The sequence below is a fragment of the Scyliorhinus canicula genome, chromosome 1, assembly GCF_902713615.1.
Source record: "Scyliorhinus canicula chromosome 1, sScyCan1.1, whole genome shotgun sequence".
NCBI lineage: Eukaryota > Metazoa > Chordata > Chondrichthyes > Carcharhiniformes > Scyliorhinidae > Scyliorhinus > Scyliorhinus canicula.
The window spans coordinates 249,129,221-249,153,798 of NC_052146.1; the positions used below are offsets into that span (position 1 = coordinate 249,129,221).

The 24,578-nt window shown below is 43.9% G+C and overlaps 1 protein-coding gene across 1 annotated transcript; it reads left to right on the plus strand.

The window, feature by feature from the left end:
- The first annotated feature begins 2 nt into the window (after positions 1–2).
- On the plus strand, positions 3–23,906 carry dtl (denticleless E3 ubiquitin protein ligase homolog (Drosophila)). Its single transcript, XM_038811001.1, has 15 exons — positions 3–123; positions 2,737–2,859; positions 3,881–3,979; positions 5,357–5,418; positions 5,506–5,626; positions 5,719–5,784; positions 8,753–8,868; positions 9,011–9,084; positions 10,395–10,498; positions 10,914–11,018; positions 13,161–13,273; positions 18,544–18,633; positions 19,633–19,747; positions 20,963–21,798; positions 23,301–23,906. Exons 1-15 carry the CDS (start codon positions 75–77, stop codon positions 23,355–23,357), a joined length of 2,130 nt encoding a protein of 709 aa, XP_038666929.1. The 5' UTR covers positions 3–74; the 3' UTR covers positions 23,358–23,906.
- The last annotated feature ends 672 nt before the right edge of the window (positions 23,907–24,578 follow it).

Here is a 24,578-nt window from a genome sequence, read left to right on the forward strand (position 1 = left end):
GTGACGTCTATTTGGCGGGAAGTTGAGTTGTGGGGAGAGCGCGGGAGTTTATTTCACAGATCCTGATTCTCAAGATGCTGTTCCGAACTATCCTCAATAGCAGAATTCGCAGTAAAAGGCTGGGTGAGAGACTGCCTCTTTTTATGTTTTTTTTCCAACAGCATGTATTTAAGGTTTTCTGTAACGGTGTTTGCTTGCATTTGTTTATCAGAATGTATCTGTATTCTGCCGGACCATCTGCTGTTTGAAGAGAAACCCATCTCACTTTTTGTGTTTTTAGATTATTAATTTTAAAAGCAAAATTCTCTAACGGTCAATTGTCTGAAGTGCTTGCTTGATATAGGTAATGCTCAGGGCGGCTATCTAATTATGTTGGTGTGTACAGGTTCGAGATACATTTACCGTTTTGGTCTCAATTGGTACCTACTTTAGAGGAAGAAACGTTATTTTCTGGCAACTCCTACTGAATCCATTCCTACGTGTCTCATTTAAATTGGTGATGTTGATAAGTAGTTGTGTATAATATAACCAGATTTTAGCTATTTAAGGTGTTAAAATGTGCATCCCTGTCTTCAAAATGCTCCATTACCTTGCCCCTCACTACCTGGGTAGTCTCCAGCCCCACACCCCTTTGAGATATCTGCAGTGTAATTCTGGTCTTTTGAGCCTCCCTGGTGTTAATTACTGGCTATGTGTACAGCCCTCTAGGCCTTTAAATTTCCTCCCTAAACACCTCCGCCTGTCTTTTATTCTTTTAAGACACTGATTTAAAACTTACTTTGACCAAGATTTTGTTCATCATCCCTTATCTCCATATCTACCTTGGTGTTGTTTTATAATGCTACTTTTTAAAAATTTACAATAAAGCTGCTATTTAAATACAAGGTGTTGAATCTGTTTGTGAAGAGGCTAGAGACCAAAGATAATTAAATGGTGAATTAATAGAAATGTCTTGATGGGGACAACCCACTTCTACTGGTGGCTAGAGTGAATATTTTTACACGGACATAACAATTTGGAATAGATACATAGAATTTACAGCCCATCAAGTCTGCACCGCCCTTGGAAAGAGCACCCAACTTCAGCCCATACCTCCACCATATCCCAGTAACCCCACCTAAGTTAAGGACAATTTAGCATGGTGAATCCACCTAACCTGCACATCTTTGGACTGTGGGAGGAAACTGGAGCACCCGGAGCAAACCCTGCAGAGAATGTGAAGACATCGCACAGACAGTGACACAAGCTGAGAATCGAACCTGGGACCCTGGAGCTGTGAAGCAATTGTGCTAACCACTGGACTACCCTGCCTCCAATACCTGGAAGGCTGGTTGAAACAGATTCTGTAGAAAATTTCAGAACTGAATTGGATATGTACTTGGACAAGGGAAAGCCTGTGGCTCTGTCGGGCAGTGTAGAGGAGTGCAAATTGGATAGCTCTTGCAAAGGGATGCACTGAGCCAAATGGCTTCTGCTACACGATTCTATGTCCGATGTTAAATATACATTTCATGGATATTTTATCAAATTATGTTTTATGCTTTGATCTTGCACCATATCAGTAAAGGTTAGACTAGATGGAAAAGGAAGTTAGTCTTTGGACATTTTTGTATGTTCCCACAATGATTTCTGTTGCTATTTGAGCTTTGCCTTTCAGCTGACGATTTCTATCCAGCAATGGTTAGATAGTGCTAGGGGAGGCATTGGTTGGTACTGCTGCCTTACAGCGCCAGAGACCCAGGTTCAGTTCTGACCTTGGGTGACTGTGCAAACTCCAGAGGCATTCTCCCTGTGTCTGCATGGGTTTCCTCTCTCAGTTCAAATATGTGCAGGTTAGCTGGATTGGCCATGCTAAATTGTCCCTTACTGTCCAAAGATGTGTAGGTCAGGTGGGGTTACGGATAGGGTGCAGGAGTGGGCTTAGTTAGGTTCCCATTCAGAGGGTCAGTGCAGACCCGATGGGCCGAATGGCCTCCTGCGGTGTAGGAATTCTATGATTCTAGTGCAGAATGAAGCTGGAAGAAAAATTCAACTTGAGGTGCCATATGGTCATAGGTCCACTGTCCAGCTGTTATTTTTGCGACACACATTTAGAACTGCTTCCCATAGGCAATATATGTCTTCCTGATTTGAACTGGGACTGAGCTACACCAACAAAGGTTCCAACATTATCTCGTCTCAGCATAGATTTACCCAAGTCATCTAATCGATTGATCCTTTCCTGAGGAGAAACGTAACACTAGTTGCTTTTCCCGACTTCAAAGTTGAAAAGTATGGATGTTGGATGAGAACGAAATTGAGATCACCTGAGATACCTTGCAGATTGTATATGGTTAATGACCACTTAAATGTGGGACCGAAAGATGGGCAGCTAGTGTTTGGTAGTGGGGAGGGGGCAATAAAGTCGAAGAAAAATTCAACTCAATTAACATAGTTGAGAATTTGTCTTCAGCTTTCCTTTTGGGTACTGTTTTGTTAGTGCTTCATTTCTGTACAGACTGTTGTAAATGTGCATATGTGGAATAGCTGATGGATAGGAATTAAGAGCAAGAGTAGGTCCATTTGGCCCCTGGAGGCTGCTCTGCCATTTGGTAAGAACATGGCTGATCTGGCTAGCCTGATTTTTTTTTTAAATACAAATTGATACAAAATGTAAAAGTTTTATTAAGTTGTGTGAGCATTTATTTATTGTTTGCTGCTCCATCAGTTTAAGTATAATTTCAACTTTACCATCAGAACCGCACCGTTACCCCTTAGAGACCCTGCTGCAATATTACCAATGTAATCGACGGGATGAACACACTTCGTATGGTGACCTCGGGATACCGGTTCCTCCTTTTGTCTGCTTGTGGTCGACAGGTAAATTGACCTATCCAGGGCTTGCATTGAAGATAGAATGTTATACACACTTGTTGCATCTCACTAATTTTCTTTAATTGAGAGTAGACATTAATTTGGGATCTTGATGCAATCTGCAATTCCTGTAGTTGGGATCTGTAAGTTTGATGGCTACATGCTGGAAGTTACAGCCTGGCTACCCAAATCAAACACCCGAGTATCTCTGAAATGTTATTCAGTATATTGATGGGAATAAAGAGGCAAAATTAACTACATAATCTGATTCAACGTGCTTTCGCAATTCAAGTATATGTCTTCCTTCAGTTATGTTGAGGAACAACAGTGTGAACCAATTGGACATTGAAAGTATGGTCAGCAATAGCATTGTTACTTCATGGCGCCAAGGACCTGGGTTTGATCCTGGTCACTGTCTGCGTGGAGCTTGCGCATTCTCCCCGTGTCTGCGTGGAGCTTGCGCATTCTCCCCGTGTCTGCGTGGAGCTTGCGCTTTCTCCCCGTGTCTGCGTGGAGCTTGCGCATTCTCCCCGTGTCTGCGTGGAGCTTGCGCATTCTCCCCGTGTCTGCGTGGAGCTTGCGCATTCTCCCCGTGTCTGCGTGGAGCTTGCGTATTCTCCCCGTGTCTGCGTGGATCTCACCCCCACAAACCCAAAAAGATGTGCAGGGTAGGTGAGTTGGCCGGGCTAAATTGCCCCTTAATTGGGGGGGAAAATGAATTGGGTGCTCTAAAATAAAATAAAAAACATGGTGAGCTGTTTGAGTTTTAGCACTCCCCAACAGCTATTAATCAACGATGCTATTTATTTAACTTGCATACTTCAGTTGAGAAATGTTTTTGATGACATTAGAGTTGTCATCTGCCCATCAAACTAGAAGAGCTTCCAGAAAATTGTACACAGAGAATCATGCTGAAAAGGCCTTTGAGTCCTAATACATGTCAATACAAAATTGGGAGATCCCTTTCTATTCTTTTGTGTAACTGCTAACTAAATATTGTTAATGTTTTAACATGATTGCTTTACAGCAGATCAGTTGAGTCAAGTGCTTGGAGTAGCGAATGAAGAAGGCGTAGTCAGGCTGTATGATGCAGAACAACACAACAAGGAGGACCCAACTTTTCGAGGTGTGTGAAGATTTTGTTTGTCCAACTTAAGATATCGTGCATCCAGCTCTAAGAATTTAATCGGGAACTTACCCACCACGCCTACTGGCAAACCGACGACCCGGACATTTTCCCTCCGGCCTTGATTCTCCAGATCCTCCAGGATTTCTGACATGCCACATAGCTCATTTTTCAAGGATTGCAAACGGGCCTTTCGGCCCACGATGTTGTGCCGAACGTTTGTCCTAGATTCCTCAACTGAGGAAATTACATTTTTGATGGTTAGGATTCTCTCCTTGTTCCATCAAGCCTCTTACTAATATTCTGCAGTTCAACCTAATGAGCACTGATATTCTGTGCCATTTAGCCAAGTTTATCAGCAATGGCTTCAATAATAGCAGTTGTCAGCTGTAATGTTTTCAGGAGTGCCGAATCGAGAGCCTTCTGACTGCTCCCTTTTGTCAACTATTTTATTTCTCTGCATTTTGTCATTACCCCTTTGCCAGAATCTTCCAGGGACATACTATTGAGCAATCACTCCCAAAGTATGGGCTGTGTCAGCCCGGTAAATGGGCTTAATGGATGAGTTGTGCCAGAACCCATGGGGAGGCTGCTTTTCCTGTGCTTAAATTACATGATTCCCCCCCCCCCCAACCCCCTTTGATAATTTAACCTTTAACTTTTTTTAAAATTTAGATTACCCAATTATTTTTTCCAATTTTATGGGGCAATTTAGCGTGACCAATCCACCTACTCTGCACATTTTTGGGTTGTGGGGGCGAAACCCACGCAGACACGGGGAGAACGTGCAAACTCCACACGGACAGTGACCCAGAGCCAGGATCGAACCTGGGACCTCAGCGCCGCGAAGCGGTTGTGCTAACCACTAGGCCACTGTGCTGCCCTAACCTTTAACTTAAAGACAAAGCAACTCGTAACCTAATTTCATGTAGGGTGTCTTTGTGTGAAGTATGGTGATACCAAGGTCTGTTTATCGTAATGATACAAGTTTGCTTTAATGGTTTGATTTCAGCTTTATACTAAAAATGGTGCAATATTAAATGCATTGTCTATAACTGCTAAAAGTAGCAAATGGTGGGAATCTCCCTTCCCAACTAACAGTTTATGGTACTGTTCTTGATCATTCTAATATTGCACCCCTATCATTGATTGCACCCGTGACAGGACTGTTGACACTCCACCATAATGATGGGAAACTCAAAATATTGTATGGAGACGTAATTTAATTTTGGATGGGCAAAATTGTTGATTTTTTTTTTTTTACAGCTCAACAGAATATTTGCACATAGTTCTCTTGCACATAGATCCCAATGACAACTGTGTCTCTATTTTCTAATCTGATTTCTCATCCATAAATTAGATTTATTATCTTTTCAGCATGGCTGGCACACAGCAATGCAGTGTTTGACCTTGCTTGGGTTCCTGGAGAGCCAAAATTAGTAAGTACATTTTCCTTGTACATTGCTTTCACAGAGATGGGTGTGTTGAATAGTGTTGTTGAACATTTTGTGCTGTGTGTTCTGAAGGTTACAGCTTCAGGAGATCAGACAGCAAAACTCTGGGATGTGTATGCGAGTGAACTCCTCGGCACATTTAAAGGGCACCAGTGCAGCCTCAAGTCTGTGGGATTTGGAAAGCAAGAAAAAGGTACTGCTTAGAATTGTTGTGATTTGTAGAGTTGTAGTTAGAAAGGTATAATCTGTTTTCATTTCATCCACTTCTCCAATTTTTTTTTAAAGCTGTATTTTGCACTGGTGGAAGAGATGGCAACATAATAGTCTGGGACACTCGCTGCAGTAAGAAAGGTAAGTGCTGTCTACAGCTAGTTACGTGAACGCAATTTGTTAAAGTGTCAATAGTGTTTTAGAGTCCTGGCGACGAACATTTTTAAAACTTTATCGCCTCTCAATTCTGAGTCTCTCTGTCCAATAAAACATGTTGTAGTACATCGTTGCCTGAACCCCTGCCATTGAAAGTATGTAATAAGCCCCTGAAAGATGCACAAGCAATTCCTCACTACCACCCGCTTGCTGATACTTTGAAAATAAGATTGAAATTTGACAATATGTGCATTGATTGCTCATTGTTAGCTTCTGATTGGCTAGTAGACCCTTCAGAGGCATCCACAATCAAAGCTTTTCTAGTACCTTCCAATGCGGACATGGGGTGTGGGAAGAAATGGAGGTTATCTTGAAAGTAGAACGGTGGGATTAAATAGAGAGCAGTTTCTGCCACAATTACCGTTGACTGGATTCAATTTCTTCTGGTCATCCAATTATAAGAATGTTTTTTAAAGGTAATCTTTTCACCCAAGTACTGTAAATAATTATCTGAATGGTTAATCATTACCTCTTGGTTACCCTTTTGCCAGCCGTAAAGGTTTCTAAAAATTATAAATGAGTTCAAATGGTCTGTATCCAGTCTACAATGACTGACACCAAAAGATTATAATTCAAGCACAAAACTGCCATCAAAAGCCAGGTAGTTATGGCTGGTAGCACAAACAGAAATCAGTTTCTGATGCATTATAAAGACGTGCTTTTTTTTTAAAGTTGAAAAGAGCAGAAGGAGCTTTCGTCTGCAGCTGATTTTGCTATTGGCAGCTTAGAAATGCTTGGTGATGACACGAGCTGTGATCATTTTGTTCTTTGAATTGATGTTTTATCTTATAAAATTCACACAGCAAGGAATGTTGCACGGTAGCACAAGTGGATAGCACTGTGGCTTCACAGTGCCAGGGTCCCAGGTTTGATTCCCCACTGGGTCACTGACTCTGCACATTCTTCCTGTGTCTGCGTGGGTTTCCTCCGGGTGCTCCGGTTTCCTCCCACAGTCCAAAGGTGTGCAGGTTAGGTGGATTGGCCATGATAAATTGCCCTTAGTGACCAAAAAGGTTAGGAGGGGTTGTTGGGTTACGGGGATGTGGTGGAAGTGAAGGCTTAAGTGGATCGGTGCAGACTCGATGGGCTGAATGGCCTCCTTCTGCACTATATGTTCTTTGAAGAAAAATGTAATGAAATCACTCCATTTACATCCGAGAATTGCAACTTATTCCATCTGAACAATGCGTAGCTTAATGCACTGTGCAATACTTGTGGATTAGAGTTTTCAGGTTCAAATGACCTCTTTTTGACTCTCATGTATTACATATAGTTTATTTTTCAATTCCTAATTTATTGAATCAATTCTACCGGTGAAGAGGGGAAACGGGCTCACCTAAGTAAGGACACATTTGTAGGGTTATGCGGAAATAGGAAGGGACCAATTAGATGGCTCTTTCAAACAGCTAGCACAAGCATGTATGGCTGAAAGGCCTATTTCTGTGTGTTTTATTTGAAGGCCTAAGTATCTCATCTTTTAAACCAGGGGCCTTGGTGCAAATGTTCTTCATGGCTAGGGTGCAGGTTCTTACTCTTATGTCCCTCTCCATTTTGTTTTGTCCACGTGTAACAAAATGAGACACTTTCAACAGCTTTTTGTAACAAGTTTTTGCCTCCCAGTTTGGATGTGTTATTGTGATTTGTTAAAGTAAGTATCTAACTTGATTAATTGTGATATCCGTGATCCCAACATTTCTGCAATCCTTGGTGTTTGGACTGAAATATTAACTGATTGTGTTGTCAGATTATTAAAATATTCTTTAAAAGGAGGAAAGTGACATAAAACAATTGTGCCATGCTTAATGTTAAAAAAATTGATCGTGTTCAATCATAGAATTTACAGTGCAGAAGGGGGTCATTCAGCCTATCGAGTTCGCATCGGCCCTTGGAAAGAGCACCCTACTTAGGCCCACGCCTCCACCCTATTCCAGCAACCCCACACTTTTGGACACTAAGGGGCGAATTAGCATGGCCAATCCACCTAACCTGCACATCTTTGGACTGTGGGACGAAACGGAAACTTTTAGTTAGATTTTGCTAAGAGTTTGTGCGCACTGATTTGTTTGTAACAGAATGCCATATATACCGTTATTGTTTGGAGCGGTATTTACATTCAGAGAAACATTTTTAGAAGTTGTTTTACAACAATTCTGATTTCTTAGTTTCTACTCTTTGATTTTAAAGAGCAGAGCTGACCTCAGTGACGCAATGACTGCAAAAGTCTTGTTTCAGGGAGCAGAATGGCCAAACGCTGATGCCATGCTGCAATAATGCATGAAAGCAAAATGACTGCAGCTGCTGGAAATCTAAAATAAAATGAGTTCTGATGAAAGGTCACAACCTGAAACATTAACTCTGTTTCTCCCTCCATGCATGTTGCAAGCGTGCTGAGTATTTCCAGCATTTTCTTTTTTTATTTATTGCAACGGTATAAGTTTATTTACGAATGTCTGTTCTATTTCATTTTTGGTCAGGCTTGGCACTCCCTTCAGAGAAATATCCAAATGGTTAACAGTGACTCTGAAACAAATGTATTACAATTAAAACTAGTTGAAAAAGAGTGCAGTTCTTTTTTGTATAGAAATTTAGAGTACCCAATTATTTTTTCCAATTAAGGGGCAATTGAGCTTGGCCAATCCACCTAACTTGCACATTATTGGGTTGTGGGGGTGAAATCCACGCAGAAACGAGGAGAACGTGCAAATTCCACACGGACTGTGACCAGGGCCGGGATTCGAATCCGGGTCCTCAGTGCTGTAGGCAGCGATGCTAACCACTGCTACTGTGCTGCCCTTCGATTACAGTTCTTTTAACTTTTTAAAAAATATATATGTGTGTATGAGAGAGGCTGTTAGTTTGAAGGTTATTCATGGGACTTTTTGCTTCTGGTTAGATGGATTTTACAGACAAGTGAAGCAAATTACTGGTGCTCACAACACACAGGCCAAGCAGACTCCTCCAAAACAGAAGAAACGACGACCGGCTGCACGAGGACTTGCTCCTTCTGTTGTAAGATTGCTTTTCACTGTAGCTCTCTGTACCTATCTGTAGTGTCACTCTGATCACTGCTGCTTCAGTGGTTGAGTTTCCAGTCTTCTGATAACGGTCAGGATTGTTCCATGTACCAAGTTGTGTCTTTTGTTTTCCGCAGGATTTTCTGCAGAGTGTAACAGTGGTGATTTTTCGAGATGAGAAAACTTTGATCTCTGCGGGGGCAGTGGACGGGTAAGTGGAACTTGGAACGGGAATGAGAGCTAAACAACAATTGCTTAATTACACTGTTCTCGTTGTGCCTGAGCCCTGTTAACTTATTTTAAATAGTTGTCTTCTAGATTGACGATGTTTAATGAATCATGATTTCTCTCTGCATCTTCCTTTGTTTGTGTTCTCTCTTTTATGCACTCTCCCCACCTCTTCATCTGCCCTTGCACAAGCACTTCACTCCTCATTTCCATTATGATTCAAAGTTCACACCAAAGCTTTGCTGAAAATTGTGGCCTTTAGTTATAAACCTGAGGAGGCCTTGTTACTCACCTCTTCTCTCTATTTTACTATGCTACTTAATATTCTAGTCAGTGAAATGCAGATTTCAGTGTATGAGGAGAGAGGAAAAGGAGTGGACCAAGAAAGGGGATGAGTGGATGCAGAATGCCAAAGAGGAGGAGGGGAAAGTCGAGTTTGGGCAAAAGAATTCTCTCAAAATCAGTTCTAGTCAGCTAAAAGATGCTGGGGTGGGTGAGTTGAGATTTGCTCACAAAAGTAGTGGGGGGGGGGGGGGGGGGGGGGGGAGGTGGATGGTGGATGTGGCCACTGATCACCTAAGTTGGCATTGGGTCCATGGAGAGGTGCTTCCCTTAGCTGCCTGGGCTTAGATCAGATAAATGCCAGTGTGGAGTGGGGGAAAGTTTGGCTCCAAACATCCTTGGCACTGTTCAGTGGGGAGGTCAGACATTTGGTGCATTTCTGCTCAAATGTGGGTTGGGCTGGAGGAGGGGTTCGCTCCACATTGCTGGAGGAGGGGTTCGCTCCACATTGCTCTGCACATTTGGAGGAGTTGGGGGGGGGGGGGGGGGGGAGGAATGGTACTGTGGGGGAGGGATTCCATAATCGCTGCTTGGTGGAGGCAAGTCGAAACAGCAATTGGATCAATGGCCTAACCATCTGTTTTAATGGGTATAAGAAAAACTGGGAAAACCTCGTAGGTTGGACAGCATCTGTAGAAAGAGCAACAATGCTTCCGTTGCTGAGTTTTTCCAGCATCTGCATTATTTGCTTTTGTATCTGTTGTAGTGATGTTTGTTGAAGGATAAGGGTTGAAATAATGCTGTGGGACCCAAGAGGATGTTGGTTTAATGTCTCGTTTGAAGGGCAGCACCTTCAGGACTGCAAGTATCAGTTTAGATTACACCTTCAAATGCTGGATTGGGTCTTAAACGTGAATGAGGGCGCTACCACTGAACCAAGGCTGACATTTCTTCAGGGTATTTATGTAATGTCTGTCACATCTTTAAAAATGGGTGATGTTTATCTTCCAGTGTCATCAAAGTGTGGGATTTGAGGAAGAACTACACCCTTCATCACCAAGATCCTGTGCCAGTCCAGTCCTTTCCTTATCCAGGAACCAGTGCACGGAAGCTCGGTATATATACTTTTACTGTCAGTTCAGCTTGGGGAGATGGTGAGGATTCATTGATATGTGGTTAGGAATCTGCTCTTGAATGCAGCATTATTCCCCTGAAGGAGCAGGGGAAATGGTGCATGACCTATTTTTATTCAAATAACAGTGGCAGGAAGCAAGTCCTGCAGAGGTAAAATATTGAAGTAATTAATGTCATGAAATATTGAATATTTAAAACTATTGAGTTCTGGTCTGAATATTTAAAAATAAAAATAGACTGCAGTTTGACGAAGGCCTGTTTTGAGCTACCTATTTGCATTGTGTGTAAGCATTAGTTGATTCAGTTGTAAGTACATTTTGTTTCTGGCAATGCACAAAATAGATTTTCAAACAATACCATAAAATAATTAAGGCATTTCAATCTCTTCACTTGTAGGATATTCCAGTCTTGTCTTGGACTCAAAAGGCTCCAATCTTTTTGCGAACTGCACCGATGATAACATTTACATGTATAATATGACTAGCCTGAAAACCGTGCCAGGTGAGTAAGAATTGGACTTGGGAAGCATATTGTTAATATGTCTGAGAAGCTCTACTGTCTTTTTTCTCTTTAAAAATTAAAACTAGATTATTTTTTATGTGTAGATGCTATTACTTAAAAGTGCCTCAGAGTAGAACAAGTGGTATTTAACTTCCAATGTTGGCACGAAGTTAAGAACTTAATATAAATTTGGAGTCTGGTCCAAACTGGCTTTGAAATAAAGGGTGAGTTGAGACTTTTTCGCCATGCCTCATTTATGCTGTGGTGGCATAATAGCAATATCACTGGACTAGCATTCCAGTGGCCCAGGCTAATGCTCTGGAGACATCGATTCAAATCCCACCATGACAGCTGGTGGAATTAAAATTCAATTAAATCTGGAATGAGGAGCTAGTCTCGGTAATAGTGGCCTGGATTCTCCGATCCCGGGTTGGGGGGGGGGGGCCCTCCTCGGAGGCAACAAGTCAGGAGTGTAATAGAATATTTTCCAATTGCCTCGGTGAGCGCAGCTCCAACAACACTGAAGGAGTTTGTCAACATCTAGGACAAAGTAGCCTACTTGATTGGAGCCCCATCCACTTGTTCACTCCCTCCACATCGTAGCAGTGTGTTACCATCTACAAGCTATACTTCAGCAACTCACCAAGACTCTTTCGATAGCACTTACCATACCCGCAAGCTCTACAATCTAGAAGGACAGCACCTCCTACAAGCTTCCCTCCAAGCTACACACCATCCTGACTTGGAATTATAATCAGGCAAAATCCTGGAATTTCCTTTGATAGCACTGAGGGCATACCTGCACCACATGGACCAATTCAAGTCAGCTCGCCATCACCTTTACAAGGGCAATTAGGGATTGAAACTGCTGGCCCAGCCAACAATGTCTGCATCTCATGAAAGAATATTTTTTAAATCTCTAATGCACTCAGAACTCTGTTTGGGGACTGACCTTTGCATCAACACAAGAATGATGTACCAATGTGAAACAGCTGCATGCCAAGATGAGAGTTGTCATGTGAATACAAAGAAAAGGCATTGCATTTAGACAACACATTTCATGATCTCTGTGTCCCAAACTGCTTTATTAAGTGTTGCCAACTGCAATGTAAGGAAATGTAGCAGACAGCTAACTTAAAGTCCCACATGCAGCATTGAGATAAATCACAAGATAATCTGTTTAAGTGAAGGTTTTATGTCCACCTGCCTTACTTGATCAGCAGGCAAAACACCTTTCTAAAATGATAACAGTTTTTGGAACTTGAGGTAAAGTCTACAGGATGTGTTTTTTCTTTTTACTTTCCTTTCCTAAAGTCTCCCTACATTTAATACTGGCTGGATGAGGGAATGAGTTGGAGATTTATTCCAGGTCTTTAGCTAACGACACTAAAGTTTGCAATGTTCTTCCCAGAGTGAAGGACTTCTGTTTTGTAAGCTGCATTCCCTATGAAAAGTTTAATTTGCCTTGACTGCATCGTGTGAGATTAGAACATAGTTGTGTGTGGAAATATGGGTGCATCTCGAGCACTCCTGCGCTGTAGTTTCCTCCACTATTATTTACTCTGCTTACATTGATATTATGGTTTAGCCTTAATGGGATGTTCCATTTATCAAATTCAGGGCTGTATTCAAGACGATAATTGAAGGTTTTCTACCACTGGGGAAGAATGTGAATTTATGGGGAATATAAATAAATACATTAGTAGCGTTATAGTTGGCACGGTACCACAGTGGTTAGTGTTGTTGCTTCATAGCACCAGGGTCCTAAGTTCGATTCCCGGCTTGGGTCACAGTCTGTGAACAGGCACATTCTCCCTGTGTCCGCGTGGATTTCCTCTGGGTGCTCCGATTTCCTCCCACAAGTCCTGAAAGGCGTGCTGTTAGGTGAATTGGACATTCTGAATTCTCCCTCTGTGTACCTGAACAGGCGCCGGAATGTGGCGACCAGGGGCATTTCACCGTAACTTCATTGCAGCGTTAATGTAAGCCTACAATAAAGATGATGATTATTATTATTGAGCTTTACCTTCTCTGCATGTTTTTAAAATTTCCAATAATTTAAGACTCCAATCTGATGCTACGTTGCCCAAGCAGGTCAAATCATAATTCATGGACTTTTTTTTTGTCTTCCTTTTTATGTAGTGGCAACCTTCACTGGTCACCAGAATTCCACCTTCTATATTAAGGCCAATCTTAGTTTGGATGATCAATTCCTCCTCAGTGGATCCACTGACCATGACGCCTATATCTGGAAGGTGAGTGAATGCTGTGTAGTTAGAAGTGGAAACGGGTGCAGCAAGCCAAAATGCTTAGTAACACTACTCTTCAGTCTGCATCAAAGAGCACTCCATGTGCCTCTCCTCTTTTCTCAAGCGTGGTACAGTTAAGCTGAAAGCAAATTAAATGTATTACAGCAACTTCAAGCCCAGTTGTTTGCCATGTAAAAGTAGTACATTTCTGCCTCTTCAATATTCTGTTTTCCTCTATGTGCAAGTTCATTTTGCCAAACGGTTTGATAGAATTCCCTCTACTGCGCCTAAAATGCTTATTTTTCCAAATCTTTTCTCTTCAAATAATTATCCAAGCCTATTTTGAGATACATGTTTGAACCATGCTCTCGGGAAGTGCTTCCAGATCCAATCTACTGGCTGTATTAAAAATGTTTTTCCACACGTCATGTCTGGTTCTTTTCCCTTCACTTTAAAGCAGTGTCCCCTGATCCTCACTCTCTACTCTGAGCTCTCTTCTCTGAGGAGAACAGTCCCAGCTTCTCCAATTTGTCCTCGGAAATTTAATCTCATCCCTGGAACCATTCTTTTAAATATTTTCTGTGCCCTCTAAGGCCTTCACATCCGACCTGAAATGTGTGTCCAGAACTGGCCATGATAGTCCAGATGGGGTGAATTGGATGACTTATTACAATGTCAGATTTGACAGACTCATTGAGGAAGAAATGAATTTGAGTTCCTCAAGGATAGGTCGCACTGTGAGCCATTACCTGTACGGGTACTTAATTGATTATATTGTTACAAGTCGGGCTATGTGAGCAGTCTTTTTCTCCCCTATTATTTTTCTGCATAAGCCTGGGCTGAATTTACTTTGCGAAATTATTATAGCCTAAGTTCAACTTCTGGGTTTTGCTTTAACTTGTTCCAGTGTCTCATTAAATCTATTTTGTGCCCAGCTCAGCCTCATTGTAAACCTGCATTTTCTTTTTAACCCCTGATAGATTTTTCATGTTTGAGTTCATTGTAACAGCCAATCTATTAACTGTCACATCTGCGTCATTGCTGAAATGGAGGGTGACTCATCACAGGAAATTGAAAGCCTGCAGAACTGGTGTAGGAGGTTAGGAATCTTCCTGTGATTGTTTCTTCGCAAGACTGAGAAAGGGAAGAGAGAGATTTATGGGGTTTAACTCCTCTTATAATGACTTCCTCCAGCTCAAAATTCACTGTTTGAGCAGCGAGTCTTCTAAATCAATACCTATTTCATTTTCAAGTATCTTCCTGCAGCCGTCAAAGAACACAATTAATTTCAGTCTTCGACAATGTGGCTTGGCTCCGTATTGAAATCACAGCTGTTGTTTCTGTATTGTGCAGCAATCTACCTTCAGGCCTTTTCTGGTACTTCATTGGGAAGTGAAAATCTGACCCATATGAACCAGGAGGTACCCACCTAATCATTCTTCTCTAATGTGTCAGCTGATCCAACTGGGGCAGAAAAATTAGCTCGTAAATTCTGCTGGGAAGTTATTCGAGGTAGATTTAAGTGAAAACTGGATTCATCTTGGCTGGGACGCCTTTGTAATTGAATAGGTTAGCTTCACTATTTTGTGTCAGTGAAGGTTTCCTGGAGCTGTTTACTGCACTACACCATCGCATGAGTCATTGCCTTCAGAAAAGGAAGAGGAGATACAGGTGAATGATGAACTCGCTGCAACTGTGTCCATTCAGTTGTGCTGTTCCAGATTAAATTGGAAGAGCAGAACCTTTTTCTCCACCAAAGTTAGGCTCTAGCTCCAAACTGTTTTGTGATATCCTGTACGGATGGATAGTTTGGATTTATTGTCACGCGTACCAATGAAAAACATTGTTCTGCACATAGTCCAGGCAGATTGTTCTATACATGAAAAACATACAATAAATACGCAATGTAAATGCATAGACATCGGGCGAAGCATAGAGTTTTTTTTTAAAAATAATTTTTATTCAAATTTTTGCATAATATCAACAACAAAAAGACAGAATTTTTTTTTTACAAAGAACAGGTCCCCTCTCTCTTCCCCCCCGGCCGCACATACACAGCGGAAGAGATAAACTAACACCTATCATTCCCCAAAACATCTGCCCGCCCCTTCAATAGACAGGACAGAAACCCCCCCCCCCCGGCGTATACACAGAAGAGGAAATGAATTAATGCCCGACATTGGCACAGAACAACTATGCCCGTCCCTTTAGTACAAAACATCCTGCTGCTGCTGTTTCTATTGTTCTGCCAGGAAGTCCAGGAATGGCTGCCACCTCCTGAAAAACCCCTGCACTGATCCCCTTGGGGCAAATTTCACCTTCTCTAGCTTGAGAAACCCCGCCATGGCGTTGACCCAGGCCTCCACGCTTGGGGGCCTCGCGTCCTTCCACTGAAGGAGAATCCTCCGCCGGGCTACCAGGGACGCAAAGGCCAGAACACCGGCCTCTTTCGCCTCCTGCACTCTCGGCTCCTCCGCAACCCCAAATACTGCGAGCCCCCAGCCCGGATTGACCCTGGATCCTACCACCCTCGACAACGTCCCTGCCACGCCCTTCCAAAATTCCCCCAATGCTGGACATGCCCAGAACATATGGGCATGATTTGCTGGGCTCCCGGAGCACCTAATACACCTGTCCTCACTGCCAAAGAACCGGCTCATCCTTGTCCCGGTCATGTGAGCCCTGTGCACCTTAAACTGTATGAGACCAAGCCTCGCACAAGAAGAGGAGGAGTTCACCCTCCCCAGGGCATCCGCCCACGTCCCCTCCTCAATCTCCTCACCCAGCTCCTCCTTCCATTTACCCTTCAACTCCTCAACCGAGGCCTCGTCCATCTCCTGCATCACTTGGTACGCCGCCGTGATCCTCCCCTCCCCAACCCACACCCCGAGAGCACCCTGTCCTGGACCCCACGCGGCGGCAGCAGAGGGAACCCTGCCCCCTAACAAACTCCCTCACCTGCATGTACCGAAAGGCGTTCCCCGGGGGGAGCCCGGACTTCCTCTCCAGCTCACCCAGGCTCGCAAATTTCCCGTCTATAAACAGGTCCCCCAACCTCCTGATACCTGCCTGTGCCAACTCAGGAACCCGCCATCAATTCTCCCCGGAACAAACCGGTGGTTCCCCCGTATCGGGGATCCCATCGAGGCCCCCACCTCCCCCCTGTGCCGCCTCCATTGCTCCCAAATTTTGAGGGTAGCCACCACCACCGGGCTCGTGGTATACCTCGTTGGAGGGAACGGCAGCGGCGCCGTCACCAGCGCCTCCAGGCTTGTGCCCACACAGGACGCCATCTCCATCCTCTTCCATGCTTCCCCCTCCCCCTCCATCACCCACTTACGCACCATTGCTGCATTGGCAGCCCAATAATACCCACAGAGGTTGGGCAGCGCCAGCCCCCCATCCTTGCCCCGCTCCAAGAACACCCTCCTCACCCTCTGGGTCCCATGTGCTCACACAAACCCGGTAATGCTCCTGTTAACCCGTCTGAAAAAGGCCTTCGGGAGAAGGATGGGGAGGCACTGAAACAGGAACAGAAATCTCGGAAGCACCGTCATCTTGACTAACTGCACCCTACCCGCCAGAGACAGCGGCAACATGTCCCACCTCTTAAACTCCTCCATTTGCTCCACCAGCCTTGTTAAGGTTAAGCTTATGCAGGGCCCCCCAGCTCCTGGCCACCTGCACCCCCAAGTACCTAAAGCTCCTCTCCGCCCTTTTCAATGGGAGCCTACCAATACCCCCCCCTCCTGGTCCCCCGGGTGTACCACAAACAGCTCGCTCTTCCCAAAGTTGAGCTTGTACCCCGAAAAGTCCCCAAATTCCCGGAGAATCCTCATCATCTTCGGCATTCCCCCCACCGGGTCGCCACATACAACAATAGGTCACCGCATAGGGCGACACTCGGTGCTTCTCCCCACCCTGCACCAGCCCCCTCCAGTTCCTCGACTCCCTCAGCGCCATAGCCAGGGGTTCAATTGCCAGCGCAAAAAGTAGGGGGGACAAGGGACACCCCTGCCTCGTCCCTCGGTGTAACAGAAAATACGGCGACCTCCTCCTATTCGTTGCCACGCTCGCCATCGGAGCCTCGTATAACAGCCTCGCCCAACTGACAAACCCCTCCCCAAACCCGAACCTTTCCAGCAACTCCCACAAGTACCCCCACTCAACCCTATCAAAGGCCTTCTCCGCGTCCAGTGCCACCACTATCTCCACCTCCCCTTCTACCACCGGCTACTTGCTACTCTCCTTCTTCGCCCAACGCAGCACACACTCGCGGTCGATGAAGCGGTGAAAACGGAGCGTACGGAGTATTGTGCCACAACAGTAGAGAAGACGCGTACAAATATCAATTCAGTCCATAGGAGGGTCATTCAGAAGTCTGATAACAGCGGTGAAGAAACTGTTTTTGAATCTGTTAGTGCTCAGATTTTTGTGTCCCCTGCCTGATGGAAGAAGTTGCAAGAGAGGGTCTTTGATTATGCTGCCCGCTTGTTGGTGATGTGTACCTAGGAATCTAAAGCTGTCAACCATCTCTCCTTCGGCACATGGATGCAGACAGGAGTATGTGCGATACTTCGCTTCCTGAAGTCGATGACCAGCTTCTTAGTTTTGCTGACGTTGAGGAAGAGATTGTTGTCATGACACCACAACACTAGGTTCTCTATCTGGACTCTGGCTCATCGTTGTTTGAGATCCGACCCATTGCGGTTATGTCACCAGCAAACTTATAGATGGGAGTCGGAGCTGAATTTTGCCACACTGTCGTGTGTGTATAGGGTCTATAGTAGGGGGCTAAGTACTCAGCCTGGGGTGGGGTGGGGTGGAAGTGAGTGAATTTGATCAAGGCAGGCTGACATATGAGACTATCCTCTTTAGGTGGAGGGATGTTTGAGCTGAGAATTGACAAATTCTGTCATCTTATCACTTGCAATTTAGGTTACATTAATGTGCCAAAAACTGTACCATATGATCTCAAAGCACACTGAAGTTTTTTGACAATATTTCAGTCTAGACTAGGTTGTATCTGAAGCATTTAGTCGCTATGACTGAATGCACATTGAACTTAACAATAATAATTTGAGTCTGAATTGCAGCACTCATTAAAAGTTGTCCCGCTTTGACTTTGTCTCACCTGAATATGATATAGGATTTATAATTGCATTGAAATGGCCTAATCAAGCTAAACATGATGCTGTAGTGCAATAGATAATGTTTGATTTGTTGAATTATCTTGCTTTCGTGAAAATCAATTTTAATTCTGATTGTTATTTCAGGTCTCTGATCCTCATTGTCCTCCAGTAGTGCTCCATGGGCATTCTCAAGAGGTGACCTGTGTGTCCTGGTGCCCTTCTGACTTCTCAAAGGTCAGTGTGTGTGCTTGTGATTGAACCCCGGTACTATATGACTGGCAATTTGGCTACAGTGTGAACCTTGTTTGTTACAGATTGTCGAACAAAGTCTCTTTTCAATGGGCAACTGTGCTTCTCGGGCTCTTGCCCAAGCAAATTCTGCCGAATTGAAACATCTAGGGCAACAGATTGGAGGCAATTCATTAACCTGATTATTTGCTTTGAAAATTGAACATTTATTTTGTTTCCGTCAAATATGTAACACACAAATTTTTTATAACTTTGCACTGTCTTGTTGGTTGGTTGGCTTTACAACTGTCAGTTGGTCAACTCGCATTTGAGCCAGCAGGGGGTGGTATCTAAGCCAAGTCATTCTACAAAATTTCACTAAAGCTATATGAATAGCTAACTCTTGCCACACCAAAATAAGAATCTTGACGTGTACAATTGGACTGAACTCTCGAGTGTTCAAGTTACATCTGAGTTAGCAAGTCTTGTAAGTGCATCTCTAATGTGGTCTTTAAGGAAACAATTATTTTGGGTGATTCTATAATTTTGCTTTATTGACAAGGGGGTTATTTTTTAAAAAAAATCAAATCATCCAAAGACCCAAAATGCTGTCCATTCTAAAAGCTAAAATGACTAAACTGCCATGAAGGTAGGCTCTCAGGGTGGCATGCGGCGCAGTGGATAGCACTGGGATTGCGGCGCTGAGGACCCGGGTTCGAATCCCGGCCCTGGATCACTATCCGTGTGGAGTTTGTACATTCTTCCCACGTCTGCGTGGGTTTCACCCCCACAACCCAAAGATGCGCAGGTTAGGTGGATTGGCCACGCTACATTGCCCCTTAGTTGAAAAAATAATAATTGGGTACTCTGAATTTATTTCTAAAAATAAATGAAGGTAGGCTCTCAGCTATATAAATAAGAGCCCTTCCTGTAAATCTATACGCCAGAAAACCGCAAGCATTTGTGATTTTGGAGTTCTAATTTTATTTCCATCTTCTCTTTTAGATTGCTACTTGTTCCGATGATAATACTGTTCGAATCTGGCGTCTCAATCGAAAAATGGATGTGCCGAGGTCTGATTTGGTGGGAACTGCATGCCAGAAGAAGCATTTGGAGAAAGGTAACATTGTCTCGTAACACATGGCCTTAAGGCAGTCTTGTGTACAGTTATCACAGAAGTTCCGGTTAGCACAGATTTACAGTGCAGAAAGAGGCCATTTGGCCCATCGAGTCTGAACCAGCCCTTGGAAAGAGCACCCTATTTAAGCCCACACCTCCACTCTATCCCAGTAACCCCACCTAACCTTTTTAGACACTGAGGGAAATTTAGCATGGCCAATCCACCCAACCTGCACATCTTTGGACTGTGGGAGGAAACCGGAGCAATCCGGAGGAAACGCATAGGGAGAACGTGCGGACTTCACGCAGTGACCCAAGCTCGGAATCGAATCTGGGACCTTGGAGCTGTGCACTAACAGTGATGGCATGATTTGAACTGTATGTATATGTTACTACAGAGCTACTAAATGTAACTCCCCAACCCCAAACATAATAAAATAATATTGAAATAAACTTCCTTCTGGGCAAATTATGCTAAACAAAAGCAATATTGTCAAATTTCTAAAAATAGAAGTTGTTTGTAACATGCAGCAGGTCAAATGAAAGGAAAACTAGGTTAATGTTTTAGCAGTGAGCCTTTAGAAAAAGACGGAAATAAAATTAGTGTTCCAAATTCTTAACCTGTCTTTCTCCTTCAAATGCCATCTGACGAGCAGTAGTTTTCCAATTTTGTATGTTTTTACTTCTGAAAATATGCTGGTATATTCCTTTTTCTGCTGTTAAATATTTTCATTGGCTATTAAGCACCATAATGATGATAAGCATGAGGATGTCAGTCCCGTAGCTACTTGTCACTTAAACCTCCAGTCTTGATTGCAATATGCTTAGTTGACAATTTGCCATAATGGAGAGGCAAATGTTGGACATGGTCAGCTGAACAGGCATAAATCATGTGACAACTGATCTCCCTGCAGTTGGGACTGCTAGTTGCAATTTGCCATGTTGTGCTCTGCAGCGAGAGTGAACATAGAACTGCATAAAGTAAGTCTTTTCAAGTAAATTGGAGTTTTGTGATGAATTGTACTGGTGACGACAAACTTTACAGACACAAAATTGTGGGAATATGCTGGATGTTTATGTACTTGCAGGTACATTCCAAATACTTGCCTGATCGCATGAATGTTTGCAGAATTTCTGTTAGAAACCTTAACTTTCAGTTACTTTATTACTTTTAAAGTTTTGAATTTAATAAGTCTTATTACCTTGCTTTGAACAGATGCTGTTGTTCAGCCAATACAGGATACTCCTCCAAAAACATCAGTGACAGAAGGTCCAAATCTACCATCACCACAAGGTGCATGTACCCCTCGTGTCAATGGAGGCTCTTCCAGTACACCCACCTCTGTGACTCAAAGGTCCTTGGGCAATAATTGTAGACCACGCCAGCTAGTTCAAACAAGTTCTACTTCTCCAAAGTCTACCTCCGGGAAAATGTCAATCAAGAAATGGATTGTTAAGAGCCCCAGCACTCCGGCCTCTCTCTCTGATACCCCCAACACTTCACCGAGGAGTGTGCTGGCCCTCGTTGAAGGAAGTCAGTCAAACAATGCCTCGGAAGCTGTAAATAACCAGGTTTTCGAGAGGAAAGCTAAAAGGAGATTGGACACCAGTGGTGGATCAGTAATGACCAAAAGTAAAAATGAAGACAACAACATTGTAGCAGAAGTCAGTCCCCTTTCTAAAAGATGTAAATTTGCTATCTGCTGCTTAAAGGAGCAGAGTAGGAAAAACTCGTCTATTGAAGATACAATAGAAAAAGTGGTGAAAAGGTGTGACTGCAATACTGGGGAAGACCACCCTCTGGCAAGCCTTTTGCCTAATCTAGACCTGGAAGCTTCTTCTTCTTTATGCAGGCTCCACTGCAGGCAGCCAACCACAATCGTGGACAAAGAAAATGGCTCTCCTCAAAGGTCAAACTGGCTTGCAGATCTAAGAGACAAACAGAAACTTGAAATCGGCATTAAGGTGGCGAGATCACCCAACAGTCCGACAATCTCGTGGAGTCCAGCTACGAAGAAAAGGGAAGAAAGGACTGCGACGACGGGCTTGCCAGTAAGTCACTTGTCAGTAAGTCACTGCTGAACTGCTGTGTACTATATTATGATCGACCCAGCCATCGGGATAATGGTTATGAAATAAACTTTATAAACACAGACATGTTTTAAGTTGCATAGATTCCAATGCTCAAATTAGGATTTTGGTTTTGGTTGACTTTCAAAAAGTTGCGATTAATTGCTTTTCTTCGGTTGGCTATTTTAAACGCTAAGGGCATGAGGAGTTCCTCCTTTTGGTTATCCATAATTCACACACTCCCTGGTGATACTTTCCAAATGCACTATACAGATTTAAATACTCTTTTTTTAAAATTAGAATCCCAATTAATGCCTCTTGTATTTAAAAAATAACACCCATTTTGTTTTTGCTGTTTAAAATTGCATTTCCTTCTCTCTGTGTTTGTGATGGAATTATGACAAGCTAATATTATTATTGGTGAAGAATTCAGTTGCTGAATGATGTCTGAATTTATTCTTGTTTGATGAGCCCTATAATTTGTTTTTTGTTAAAATGTCATTGGTGTCCTAACAACTGGCAGATATGAAGTAAAACACTAGGTCAATTAGATTTTTGTTTTTATTCGTTCGTATCACTGGCAAGCTCAGTGTTTATTATCCACTCCTAATTACCTTTGAGAAAGTGGGAGTGAGTCACCTTGAACCAAGCTTTTGAGTGTTGGAGCTGCTTTCATCCAGGCAAGAGAGTATTCTACCTTGCTTGTGACTTGTTCCTTGTGTAATAATCTTTATTGTCACAAGTAGGCTTACATTAACACTGCAATGAAGTTACTGTGAAAAGCCTAGTCGCCACATTCCAGCGCCTGTTCAGGTACACAGAGGGAGAATTCAGAATATCCAATTCACCTAACCGGTAATAATTCACGGGGAGAACATGCAGACTCCGCACAGACAGTGACCCAAGCTGGGAATCGAACCAGGGACCCTGGTGCTGTGAAGCAACAGTGCTAGCCGCTGTGCTGCCCTGACACCCATGTGTAGATGATGAATGGGCATTGAGGGGTCAGGAGATGAGTTACTCTCTGTAAATCCCCGAGCCTCTAACTTGCTCTTGCACCCACAGTACCTATGTGGCTGGTCCAGTTATGTTTAAGGTCAATGGTGATCCGGATGTAAATTGTGGGGTATTCGGTGTTGCTGTTGAATGTCATGGGAAAGTGACTAGGTTCTCTTACTGGAGGTGGTCATTTTCTTATTCTTGTGCGGCACGAAAGTAATTTGCCATTTATCTGCCCACACCCAATATTGTACAGATCTTGCTGCATCTAGGCATAAACTGCTAACCATAAAACACCCTTCCATGCTTTGCCTCAGTTAAATCTGTTTGCTGGTGCCATTGACACTTTCCATTTAAACTAAATTGACTAAAACTCAGAACAACTATTGGTTAATTTGTATTCCATATACAAACTATTAGTATCTGGAAAATATATTACTTGTGTGGCAAAGTTTACATCACAAGCTGCTACTTTCTCTCCGCAGACTCCAGCTTCAACGCGCAAGATCTCTTCGTATTTTCAGCAGAAGCCATCTGACTGACCAGATTGTACTGCTGAGAATGGGCAAATTATTGACTTAAATGAATGCCGCATTGTGACCTCGCAACATTCTTGATGGAACACTTGTCTTCACTGTGCAGTTTTTTATGTCTGTGTATCATCTGCGGTGTGCAGTTGTTTCAATTAGTTTGTCAGTTAAACTGGATTAATATTTTAAAACTAATTGAATCAAAAAGGTCCTACTTCTCGCTCGATAACCATTCAAAGTCTGATACCTTTAACATAGCTGCTCGTAATGGATGTCTGTACTATAGATCCAAGGCTTTGCCTTAAGTATTGATTCATGTACAGAGAAGGCCAGTAGATTTTTCTGTACGTTTATAGAGGGTTGAAATCTGCCACTTGCACCAAAACTAACTCATCTTTCAGCATTGGGAAGTGGGCACTTACAAGCAATAAAGGACAACAAGCAAAAATAAAATTCTTGTATTTAATTAAAGAATGCTTAGGTAAGTACTAAAATCATTTTTTGTTTGCCTGCAAAAATGTGATTCCATTTGAATGTTATCTGGGGCGGGATTCTCCCCTACCCGGCGTGACGGAGGGTCCCGGAGTAGGGGAGTGGCGCCAACCACTCCGGGGTCGGGCCTCCCCAAAGGTGGGGAATTCTCCGCACCTTTGGGGGCTAGCCCCGCGCCGGAGTGGTTGGCACCAGAAGACTGGCGCCAAAAACCGACGCCAGCGGCCTTTCAGGCCCGCCGCCTGGCAGCGGGGCTGGCGGAAAGGCTTTCGCCGGTCGGCGCATGCCGCTGACGCCACCACCGGCGCATGCACGATGTGGGTTTCTCTTTCCTTCCGCCATGGCGGAGGCTGTGGCGGCCGCGGAAGAGAAATAGTGCACCCAGGGCACTGGCCCGGAGTCTGAGCGGGGGGCCCCGATCGTGGGCCTGGCCACCGTGGGGGCACCCCCCCGGGGTCCGATCGCCGCTGATCCCGCCGTTACCAGAGGCGGCGGAGAGGCCTCCCTGGGGCGGGACTTCGGCCCATCGCGGGCTGGAGAATCGCCGCAGGGGCCTCGCCGATCGGAGTGGCGAGATTCCTGCCCCCACCACTTCCCGGGTGGCGGAGAATCTCTGCCACGGCGGGGGCCGGATTTTTGACGGCCCCAGGCGATTCTCTGACCCTGCAGGAAAATCTGGCCCCCGGCGGGATCAGCGGCGCGAGCAGGGTCCTGGGGGGGGGGGCGGGGGCGATTGGACCC

Excerpts from the sequence above, each read along its gene's own strand:
- dtl (XM_038811001.1), top strand. The coding sequence starts at position 75 with ATGCTGTTCCGAACTATCCTCAATAGCAGAATTCGCAGTAAAAGGCTG. Across the intron at positions 10,499-10,913 it reads AACCAGTGCACGGAAGCTCG|GATATTCCAGTCTTGTCTTG; the intron begins GTATATATACTT and ends CTTCACTTGTAG. Across the intron at positions 11,019-13,160 it reads TAGCCTGAAAACCGTGCCAG|TGGCAACCTTCACTGGTCAC; the intron begins GTGAGTAAGAAT and ends CTTTTTATGTAG.